The following is a 12,127-nucleotide window of genomic DNA, read 5'->3' on the forward strand; positions in this document are numbered from 1 at the left end:
CTGCAATTCTTCAAAAAAAAACAAAAAAAAAAAAATCACTCATTTTAACATGGTATTATATATTTGTAGTGTTGACCAAATAATTGGTTATCTGATACGTATTATGTTATATATGTCATCTGAAATAGTTTAAAATTTTCCCTCTGTCTACTGATTGCATGCTAAATATAAGCTTTGCGTTATATTATAAATATTGCAATTTGCACGTGCGTTTGTTAAAAAAAGAAAGTATCAGATTGGCACAGATATCTGCACATTTTCCGTGCAAAATTATGCGAATGTGTTCTTTTCACTTTGTACAGTACAGTGATTGGTAATTTCATAAAACATTCAAGTTGAAGCATTTTTATTAATACATTTTTGTTAGTCGATATTCAGGACTGGCGCGTGCATTATGCATCAACATACCATTTAAATTGGCTGTTGGTTTAGCCTAATTATGTCTATGAGGACACCAGTGTGTATTTACCCAGTATTTGTATAGGCTACCTCCATATTCACAGTCAGTGGTAAATTAATGAAAGATCTTTATTAGCACATTTATAAAAGTAATTCTCCTTTCGTAAAGACCACCCATACCCCCGCACATCCAGCAGTTTTAAGAGTTTTCAAGAAGTTCACACCGTTACGCACACGGGGGCACGAACGAAAATCATTTTGAAATACGAGAATCATTACTTCACAAATCAATATTCTCAATATACAGCTTCACCAGAAAGAATGACAAGATATTTATACAAAGTAATGCACAATGCCTGGGCTAACACTTTGCACTGCTCGCTGTAGGCATATGCTGACAATGCGCGAGGCGTAGTCTGTCATTTCTTCACTTATTGATCAAAAGTGATCTGCAATAAGCATTTGGCCTTTCTCCATCATCATCATCATTATCATCAAAGTGATATTGTATTTTTGAGTGGCTACCGCGCCCCTTGTGAAAATCAAGTTCCTTTGCTTGACCATTTTGCAAGAATACAGAAACGGCAGCCCAAAAATAATCAGTTCATAATCCATTTCGTCAATTATTTGACTCTTCTTCAGTAAACATCTTGTTGTGTATATAGCACTCCGTGCCATTCATCTTTGTTGTTACAACTATCTGACAAATGCAAAAGTGACATTTCCTTTCTAATATCATTACTAATGTCATTTGATTTTAAATGGGTTGCTCACATCACATATTGATGTAAGGCTTGTAAATATGATACAAAAAGAGAAAAAAGATGTCTTTCAACATAAAACAAAATATTCTTATTTACACCTCTTTTCCTTTGTACATTTTAGAGGGTCAGTACAAAGCCCACGACCTACTACCTGGATTTTATCTCAGGATAATTAAATATGTATCTTCCATTTAAATATTCTGTGTGTCAACAATTCACATGTGTTACCTTCTGTTGTTCTAATAATTGTTAATAAATTGATAATAATAATTTGGTGAAGCGATGTTCACCTGTAGCTTTACGTCTCGTTATTATTGCGTTCTGTATATAAATTTGTATTCTCCAGAAGTAACATTTTTGAGTAAACATAAGTTAAAAAGCAAATGCAAAATAAATAATTAAATAAGTTGACACTGTCAGTTGAAATGTCTCTTTTTTGTCCGTCATGGTTTTGTGGCTTTGTATTATACCTCAAATATTTTGTCACCAGTAAAATAGTTTTTTGATGGTGGGGTTCAAAGCTGCCATGTATTGAAATGAGTCTGAAACATGACGACGCTCATCGTGGTGGTGCAGGTCTGGGTATCACACCGGAAAGCGGGGGCAGAGGCGGCGGCGGCTCGGCGCCCTGTAGACCGTGCAAGAGAATCCGGGGAACGAGTGGACGCTGCAGCGCCGGCGGCGGCGCCGAAGGTCCCCTGTATAGGTAGAGCGCTGCTCCAGGGTCCAGATTTGAGACCAGACTTTGAGGGTAGAAATACGGCGAGGGGAACATTCTTTGCAGCGCAGAATAATTCCCAGCCTCCGCTAACAATTCAAGTCCGACCGCCGTTTGCCTTTTCCACTTTGTCCTTTTTCAAAAAGAAAGAAGATCGTGTTAGTGCAATTAAAATGATGGGCTATGTCAAAAATGACTGAGTAAAATAATAGAGCAAAAAGAAAACAATGCCGAGTCATTTATAAAGCAACAAACCCCCCCCCCCTAAAAAAAAAAAAAAATTTTGATTGAAACATTTCCTGGAAATTAAAAATGAACCCTAACGACAAAATCTAAATCCAGCTAACCATTCATCATCCCTGTTTGATTTATCTCCTGCTAAAATCACAATTTACAACTAATTAGGTCTCTAAAATGGTTGACATTTATTTATTTATATATGGAAAGAAAGACAATTTTATTATTATTATTAATAATTTAAATATTAATAATAATAATGCGAAATAAATATTACGGACATAAAGGGAATGCACAAAAAACTGCAGAGCTTTGCCCTTTACATGTGAGTGGCTAATCAATGTGAAATTGGCACACATACGTAAACAACGCCTCGCCATATGCCTCACTGTGCTGGCCATGTGTCTAATGAAAGTTATCATAAAGTTTCTTAAAATAAAATTAAAAATATTTAGGTACACTTGAAATACGATTTTTACGAGTAAAAGCAAAAATTGTTTCGGCGACCACAAAAAAATCTGGCGAATATTAATAGCATCTTAATACAGACTTTAGATTTTGAACTTATGACAAATGCTTGTTAAAAACTAGAAAATTGGTATTTGTGTGTAAATTGATATTACAATTTTATTATTTTTTAGTATTTAGTTATTTCTCGCAAGTCTATTTCGCCTTATTATTAATATTTTTCGTAGGCTAGTGTCTTCTCTGATAATCTCCATTCTATTATCTTGACCTCGAAATTTAATAAATAAGATGCTTTAATTATTTTGTAATAATATTTAAAAGTAAGATGTAATTACTAAAGCCTTTCCCTTAATTATTGTTGCTATGTTGATAGTGGAGCAAAGGTGCAACTACGTCATCTGACAAAGTTATTGTGTTTGGCAGGTGTAGTAACAAGATACTGTACGCCCGCTTAAAACTGTTTAATCAAAGTAAAATTAAAATAATATAGCATACCTATAAATGTTTTCTCTTATCAATTAAATTAAACTCATGCAATTACGCTAAATGTTTTCCAATTATCCAGAGTTACTAAGGCCTACAGGAAAAATAATGTAGATGCCGGACAATCAAGCTTGTTGGATTACCATAATTTATTCTGGGGTTTTTTATTTGGTGAAGAGTTTAACGCATGCTTACCTCCTGTTTTGGTACCAGGTTTTGACCTGCGTGTCGGTCAGATTGAGGGATGCTGCTAGCTCCATTCTGTCTTGCACACTCAGGTATTTCTGACGTTCAAAACTGCGCTCAAGCTGAGCAAGTTGATGGTCAGTGAATGCAGTCCGCGCTTTCCGTGGCTTCTTCAGACGGACTTGCGGACTGTCTCTGCTGCTGGAGATTTCTCTGTCACCCTCCTCTTTCACTAGAAAAGCACATATAATAGAAAGGCACTGATTATTGCAAGTCAATTAAAATGAATGAAATCAGTATAATAAGAGCGTATAAAAGTCAATATATTTGATGGGTTTATGTCTTATAAAGAACCTTTTATATCCAGCACCTTTATTTTAATGAGTGTATGACATTATGTACCCAATATCTTTTCAGCATTTGTGGTAATGCCATTTGGTAACTGGAGGTCAAAGGTTTCCTATGCCAATTCTTTCTGTTCATGTGTCAACCTTTAATTTTATTTAAAAATAAAATCACTGTGATATTTAATTCGGCCTTCTCTTTCTCTAAAGCTCATTTTCTCTCTGAACCCAAAAAGAGAGGGACACGACGCATGAGATCTTGCCAGTCGAGCAGTTGAGTCGTCTCTCAAGGAGCACAATAATCCGGCTAATTGAGCCACAAGGGATGGGAACCTTTCAACCGAGACCGGAGAAACTTCACAGGGCCGGGGATGAGAGCGAAATAAAGAGCGGACCGACCCCGTGCGTTACAAATCTGATTAGCACTGGGACAAATTACATCAAATCCCCGAAATATAAGAGGTAGAAAGGCAAAAATCAAAGCGGGGAACACACTCTTTACAAGCGCTCTAGAGATGCAATGACTTTGATTTGGAGAGCATTAATAACCAGGGCGCGCACTTCTACAGCCTATAGACTTGGCAAGCTAATAATATCGTGTAAGAGTGCCAATATATCTGAAATTATAGCTAAGGGGTTAAGGTAAACAGTTGCAGGGCTGCAAAGGCCCATAATGACATCCACTGTGAGAGCTTTATTGTAATGATAACGGTTTTATAATATTAGCATCAGCAAAAACAATTCCGGTCTATAGGCCATATTAATAACCACATGACAAACACCACACTATTGGTAGTATTAAACCGAGCAATAATATTAATTATGTACTTTATTTAATTTTTTGTATGATTAATTTTTGGCATTTTACATTTTATTTAGTCATTTAAAAGGGCTGTATGTGTTTGCATGACATCAGCCTAAAGGGAACTGTCTGTCAAATCCTTTTTGTCCTCAGATGTAATTTAACAGGTCTTGCTGGTCATGTGTGTTTGTTTTTCTCATCCTCCTTTGCCTACCTTCTAACCATAAGTAATTGAGCATTAAACACTAAAAACACCCTAAAATAATTTATATAAACAAAAATTGTTTACAATATCTAAATACTTCTCTGAAGCTAAAAAGAAAAAATAAAGCATCATTTTTTTTACTTTTCGTTTTTATAGTGAATACTTGAATACAAACAAACTTAAAATCGATAATTAAAATGTTTAATTATACATTTACTTTTTAATTATGGCCATATGCTTCATTTTGTATGACATATTTGTCTAACAATATGTTGTTTTGTCATAATCTGCTGTTATGTGTAATAATAACAACTTTTTGGTTTAAATAAATAAAAGGTAAACACAAAATTCTTTTTAAAATACTTTTTAAATAATGTGTCATTGTTCCAATTATAAGTTTTGCTTTTATGTCTTTTTCTATTTTTTGAAGGTATAGGCAAAGATACTGAAGAGTAAGGATGCTGTTATGCAGCTGTTTTGATAGAATCAGTGTGCTGTGGAAATGCGTAAAGCGCGTAAGAGTAATTATTTGTGTATTATTATTATTTAATTATAAAACACAAGCATATTGTTACCTTTGTATTCGCTGTCGGACGACGAATTACTATGGATCTTTTCAATGAAGTCGTCTGCGATTTTGGATGCCAGCCTTCCCGTCTCTTGTGTCGGTTGGCCGTTACTGGAATAAGGGGCACAAGCCGCTAAGGGTTTACAGTCAGCCAAAATATCTCTTATTAAGAATGATGAAGTGACAGTCCGAGGTTGCGATCCAGCGGACATCGGCCCGTGCTGCAAATGGGACGGGAGCCCGAGGGGGTGACCCTGTCTCTGCGCCGCTTCCTCACCGCACTCTCGCCTCGGGGAAAGAGGAGAAGAACAACCGCTCTCTAAGTCTGACCTGGGGCTGAATTCCAACGGGGACCGGCATTCCCCTACCAAACTGTCCCCCTTTGCAATAACCGGACTTCCAGGCCTGTGGGATAACAGGGAATCGATTCCAAAACTGGACCCGTTGGTGGACGCTTCCATCTCCACGCTGCTGTTTTGGTAAAGCCTCTGTTCAGATTATCATCTGTGTTTAACCAAGTTCTGCTTGAATGGCGCGTGTAGAAGAGATTTAATAGCGATCTATCCAGGAGGAAAATCCAAAGCAGAATCGGAAATGAGAAACATGCATCCCTCGTCTGAAGAAAAAAAACTTTTTTTCCTTAAGGACTTTTGGAAGTTTAAAAAGATAAAGGAAATCTTTCTTGTGCAGTACGAAGCAGGCGCGCAGACCCCGTCTCCAGATTTTTTCTTGAGCCCCTCTCAAAAAAAAAAAAAAAAATCGATACAGCTTCAATACAGTCTCAGTTGGCAAGTGCAATTAATTTTTTTCTTGCTATTTCTCGAAGAAGCGGGCTAGATCGACGTTAGCTCTGAATTATTCATAATTATTTCAAAACGCAAGAAACAGATAACACACACAACGATGGTTAGTATAAAACCACAAGGTAGCCTACTTAGTGTGCGAGCGCATTTCAGCACCACGGACAGAAGCAAAGCAGGATAAACACTGAGCGCAAACTCTTGCACTGGGCATCTATTCAGTAGGCGATTGTTAAAATTTTCATCAGTTCAAAGGTAGCACGCAGTGGTGAGCAGAGTTGAATCCGACTGGAAAAAGCAAGCGCATTTCGTGCCAGAGCAGGTGATGCAATGCGAGACACGAAATCGTTGGACGGTGGAGAGCAGAAGAAATGCCGTGAGAAGCGCAAATGAGGTAATGCAGGTTAAATAGACACATTGGGGAACGGAAAGTCAAAAGCGTGAAAGCCTTTAAATGAACTTGTGCAAAACTCACTTGCTAGGTTTTTAAGGGCACCCCTTCCACGTGAGTCCCAAGCGACTCGCTACCATTGGTTAGAAGGTGTTTTGGGGTGTTGACTGGCTCGCGAAAATGAAACTGCCCCCCCCTTCAACACTCACACACAACCGCTAAACCCCTCCCCGCAGGTCGCCCACTTTGATTAAAAGAGACACTGAATTCATTAGGAGAGTCAGATCCAACTGTTTACAGCAATTTTCACAGTGTTTGCTTTCATTACATCATTGATGAGGCTTATAATGGGGTTATTATGAGGAGTGGGGAGGTGCGCATTTTCACTCAAGTCTTGACCGCTTTCTCAAAATTCGGCCATTTTTCATCGATTCCTTTATAGATTTAAAAGTCCAGTTTAAGCATTGATGTTGAATTGTTTAATTCTAATTACGGTTTTTTTTTCGTAATCAGACTTCGTGTATTTTGTTTGCTCTGGCCTAAGGCATTAAAGAGAAATATATATAGAAGTGCGCAAAGAAGATAAACATAACATTTATTTTATTTTGACCGACCGTTTACCCATTTGTTTCTTACCACATGTCAGTGCTGCGCTTTTCAAACGCACTGGTTGAACAAAATTGCTAAAATAGGTTTTTAAATAATTGATTGAATAATGTATATTTAAATAGCCTACTAAAAATGGAAATACTAAGTATATGCATTTTTTATTTTTTTTCCAACACCCTTTAAATTACTCATAATAAATAACCAATGTAGCCTACTCATAAAGTAACGCAATGTTATCTAAATGTTTAGTATTTAATTTTCTTGTGTTTAAATAGTGTAATACGGCTGTGACCTAGTTACAAACAAGCCTAGGCTAATGTTAAATAATAAATGAGTAAATAAGTAAATAAATAATATCACAAAATTTAATAAGCAGCCACCGTTGAGGTTTTTAGTTTACATCTAAAATTAATTCTCGACAGGTTTTTAGCTCTTTAGACTCTATAAACTCAGGGCAGTCTGTTGCATTGTCCCTTGCTTTATTTTAGTTTTCATTTTTTCAAAGCACAAAACGCGATTATCGAACAACCATGTCGTTTAGTTCATAACAAGTATCTAATGGTAATGTATTCAATGTTAATGAGCAATAATGAGGGCGACTGCTCTTTCTGAATGCGCAGCGTGACACAAAACCCTAACATGCATGAAATACTATTGTCCTCCCTTTCACGTCTTTCTCCAAACAGTTAGCCCCTCGTGCTTTTTCGACAGGTCCCAATAATCGAGCTCCCCATAAGAACAGCAGATTGGAAGCGTTATTCGGTCGCAGACAACGGCAGGTTAGTGAATCCGCTCGCCGCTCCCAAGGGGTGTCAACGCGGCTGCAAGCTGTCACAATGAGGCGGGGTGCATGCACACTCACTTTACTTTAGAGTCTCATTTAAAGGTGCCCACTGTGTGCAATGGGGGTTCTTTCTTTTTTCTTGTTTCTTTTACTCTCTGTGCCAACCAATCAAACGGGCTATCTGTCTGTATTTTGAGGTTTGTTATTGGCTTTAGGCCTCTAAATTCTGTGGCAACAGGTGCACGTTTTTGTTTTAAATAATGTGTTAGAACTTCAAAGCACCAATCCTTTTCATTTAATATTTAATCAAGTAAGCCCTTTATAGTTAAAGGAATAGTTCAACACAAAATTAAATTTTTATTCCCTTATAAGCCTTATGATGTTCTCATATCAATGGTTGAGACACTAGGAGGAGGCATGTTGACATTGCTCTTTTAAACATTGAATTTAAAAAGAAAAAATGAATGACGATTGAGGCTCTAAGTCAAACATCTCTCTTCCCCAGAACAAAGAAAGAAACTCAGACGGGTTTGGACAACATGAAGGCGGTGAGTATATTATTGGTGAGCTGCCCCTTTAAACAAGTGCTGTTTAGCTTTGGGTTCTGCTTGCATTTGGATTTTCTTGAATTGTTCAACCTGTCTAGAGTCTGAAAGACTTAAACACTCTTTTCATTCAGAGACTATATGCAACACCTGCTACAAATATTTTTGCAATATGGCTTGGGATTTATCAGCCCAGATAAGCTCATCAAAATTTTGGTCAGATTTTTAAGGATGCATATTAAAAATAATATCCATTAACTTTTATGTTTAAAAATAAGGTTAATGAAAGTTCATTCAATAAACTAAATATGCTACATTTTAATGCATTGTTTACTTATAATGTAATTGGGATATATGCATGGTTTATTCAGATATTTGAATACAACTGCACAATTTAGCATGCAATATAATGTAAGTATGTAAAATAATATGCAAATGTATATCATAATAATATATACAAGGCTACATTTTATTTAAAACTTTACTTTTCAGTTTGTGCTTACACACACAAAAAACAACAACAACACAATCTATTTTATTTAGGCATTTGTTTTATTTCAAACTAGACACATTTTTGTGTTATTATTGGAACAACACATTTTGTGTTACTTTTAACACAACTTGTGCTGTCCCTTTTATTTGTTTAATACAAAATCAACACAAAATGACACATAATGTGTTAAATAGCATTACACAAACAATGCATAAAAAATAAATACATTCTTTTTTAGAGTGTTCAGTCCTTATTTATTTGTGTATGTTGTTGTATGGTTAACAATTGTAACATTTATGATCATTTAGTTCTTGTTTCTGTCACACAACCCCCACAGAAATATTGTACTCAATCACAGTAAATCTCTAAGTGTTTTACAAGTTTGGCAAGTGTGTGCAGCATGTAAATAAAATAGGTAAAGCTGACACAACAAATGGAGGTGCACACAGATGCTTTTTAAAAAATATGTCACTCAAACACTTGTATTTAATGTTCATCTTCTAAATGTTTGAAGATTGAAGAAGAGGCAGAAAAGATGACTGGCAAGATGCTTCAAAGATGTTTCATCTCCTCTCGGTCTTCCTCGCCACCTCAGGTGAAAACAATGTTTTGAATTTCATTTATTTATTCTGTTCCATGTTTGTTAAATATATATTTAGATATGTTCGGGAAAATGGAATGTCGCTTCCGGATAAACTTTGGCATCGCTGTCATTTTGAAACATTGGGTAAAACATGCCTTCTGATAAAAAGAAAGCAGCGTTGCCTTCAGTCAACAAACAAACATTGTACAAAAAACGGGCACACCCTGGGCCAGTCAGCAATGCAAATGATGCACCTTAAAGCCATCAGGTGCGAGATTTGACAGAAAATAATGAGAACCGCTGAATCTTTTATAAGGTTAACACTCACATTTCCCAGTCAGCTGTCACACAAGAAAGACTTTAGCGCATTCATGCTGGAGAAATATACCTTTATTGGCTCATTAAAGCTGACAGGGGGCTCGGGACCGCCAGCACCTGGGCTCGGGACCGCCGGTGCGCCACCCTGTTTTGTGTCAGTAATTTGCAGAGGAGATATACCTATCTTAAAACGAAGGGGGGAAAATTATGAAGGAAGCAAGAATAAGAGAGAGAAATGGCAGAAGCTGGTGGGGTGAGTGCCAAAAGATGGAGGTGTGTGAGTGGGGGGGTTTAAGGAAGGGCCTTGGGGGAGGGTGGAAAGATCGCTAGCACGCCAGGAGTCTGATTCTCTCCTAATTGGAAGCATTGGGCATTGTCAACTGAGGATTTTCAGTTGTTCACTGACAGGTAGAGTCGTCAGGATGATAGCCCACTTGTCAGCGCAAAACACCAATAAAAACAAACCACTTTTGATTTAATTGGAGGCCTATAGCCATGGTGAGGTAAGACCGAGCGGATTGGGGGTTGCGGATTGCTTCAGGGAAAAACCGGTGTGTGAGAGTGTGTGTATCGAAACGATGTTTGACAAAGAAATCATCACTTTGTGTAAAACCACCCGGAGCAGTGGCTCACATCGTCGGACAGAGGAGAACAGGTCGTCGTTATTCTGTGTGTGCACGTGTGCGGTCACTTCCCCGGGTGCTGAGGTTACAGGAAACACAGAGTTTGATTTGGTCTCGGGAGGCCTTGAGGCTTTTCCGCACTCATCACTTCCAGTGTTTCTTCTCAAAAATGCACGCTCAGAGAGATATTGATATGGTGATACCTCAGAGATTGAAGCAGAAGAAGAGCTGACCCTACCTGACTTCTGCTACAACCCCCTTACAAAGTACAAAAAAACCTTTTTGCCTTTTATTTCTGCAGCTGGGTAACGCATCGTACACCTCGGATCTGAAATCACAGTATTCAGCAAAGTGATAGATTTTTCATGAAAAGGTTATATTTGTTTCCTATGCTAGAAACAAACAAACAAATGGATATTTCTAGTACTTTTAATGTGCGCTACCAAATATCGTGGCCTCTAGCAAATGGTAGCAAGGGCTGGGTGCATCTTTCATAACCTTAGTGCAGTGCAGCTTCATGTAAATTTACCTACATTTCACAGCTTCAAAGCACAAATTTGAATCTTCGCTTAAAAAATGCACTCGTCGGCACAATCTTGACACATTTGTTTAAGAAGCATTTTTTGACCTGGGTGAAAAGGTTGGACATTTTCCCTGTAAACAGTATTTCCAACCATTTTTAAGGTCAATGAAAGATATGGAATGATTAGAGCCAAGGTGGTTTTTCATTAAGGGTTCAGAGTTCAATGTTAGCTCATTGCACAGCCATTATAGAATAATGGGCTGGGTGGGCATTGCTACGGCTGGTGGTCCCATCCAGCTGCCACTGGGAGACACACACAAGCTGTTGGACAGAGGAAAAGATGCCCCATATACCCTGGCCTACAGGGGGTGGCAGAGAGCACTGCCCCTCATCTTTAGCCCCTCTGTCAGGGCTTTAGGGAGGATTTGTGCAAGCCAATAAATCATTGAAAATTGTTACAGTGAAGCCATTGGGGAAACTGGCAGGGGACGGTGACAGGGGGCCTTGCCAGCTTTCTTTTGGATGAAATGGTCACCCAAAATTTACCGTGTACTCGTAAAATAGACCATCAGAGTCATTATGTTTTATACACATCCATGCGGCTTATTCCCGTTCAATGCTGCACTTGTGTAATTGTTACTTCGACATCTCCTGGACATTGAACATGACACATGTTCGTAAAAATGATATGATGGTCGTACCATCAGCCTGTCTTGTTATCTTAATGATGCATTTGGTACCAATGTACGCATGAACATGCGCGACGCATCATCCGCATGCCAGGGCCCTCAGATTTAATTTGGTTTATATATTTTGCGACGTGCAGGTAATATAAGCGGTCAGAACATCATAATTATCACACCTGTCATTGTTAGGACCGCTTCCCGGAGCCAAGCCCCCTCCCTCGCCCCCAACCGTGACTTTTATTGCTTCATTAGTGCACACCACATGTTTTAGAGCACACACTCGCCTTTTATTCACTAAGCAAAGATGATTACTATGAGCTAGAGGGTGGAGAACGAGACCATAAAACACCATCCACAGTCACATCCACTCCTTCATCTTCAGATGAGCAAGAGTTTTATTCATTTAAAACAAATTGCTAACTGACATTAGATACTAAAACAACATAGTGTAAAGATCAGACAGATGTGGGCAGCATTAAATGTATTTATTTTGTCATTAATATTTTTTATATTAATTATAATTATACAAAAATATAAAAAAATCTGAAATACAGTTATTAATGGCTGCATTTATTGATAGTGTATTCTTCTCAGTTTA

The 12,127-nt window shown here is 37.8% G+C and overlaps 1 protein-coding gene across 1 annotated transcript; it reads right to left on the reverse strand.

Moving 5' to 3' along the window:
- Positions 1–510: 510 nt before the first annotated feature.
- Positions 511–6,464, reverse strand: barhl1b (BarH-like homeobox 1b). The gene is made up of 3 exons (XM_065244187.1): positions 5,182–6,464; positions 3,265–3,487; positions 511–2,014 (listed from the first exon to the last, which is right to left on the reverse strand). The coding sequence occupies exons 1-3, from the start codon at positions 5,633–5,635 to the stop codon at positions 1,723–1,725; spliced, it is 969 nt and encodes a 322-aa protein (XP_065100259.1). The 5' UTR covers positions 5,636–6,464; the 3' UTR covers positions 511–1,722.
- Between the last annotated feature and the right edge of the window lie 5,663 nt (positions 6,465–12,127).

Source organism: Paramisgurnus dabryanus, chromosome 18 (assembly GCF_030506205.2).
Source record: "Paramisgurnus dabryanus chromosome 18, PD_genome_1.1, whole genome shotgun sequence".
Taxonomy (NCBI): Eukaryota; Metazoa; Chordata; class Actinopteri; order Cypriniformes; family Cobitidae; genus Paramisgurnus; species Paramisgurnus dabryanus.

What these genes read in the sequence shown, in the direction of transcription:
- barhl1b (XM_065244187.1), bottom strand. Translation starts at nt 5,635, where the DNA reads ATGGAAGCGTCCACCAACGGGTCCAGTTTTGGAATCGATTCCCTGTTA. An exon ending in GTCCGACAGCGAATACAAAG is followed by an intron (nt 3,488 to 5,181) that starts GTAACAATATGC and finishes GTGCTTTTCTAG; the next exon opens with TGAAAGAGGAGGGTGACAGA. An exon ending in ACCTGGTACCAAAACAGGAG is followed by an intron (nt 2,015 to 3,264) that starts GTAAGCATGCGT and finishes TTTTTGAAAAAG; the next exon opens with GACAAAGTGGAAAAGGCAAA.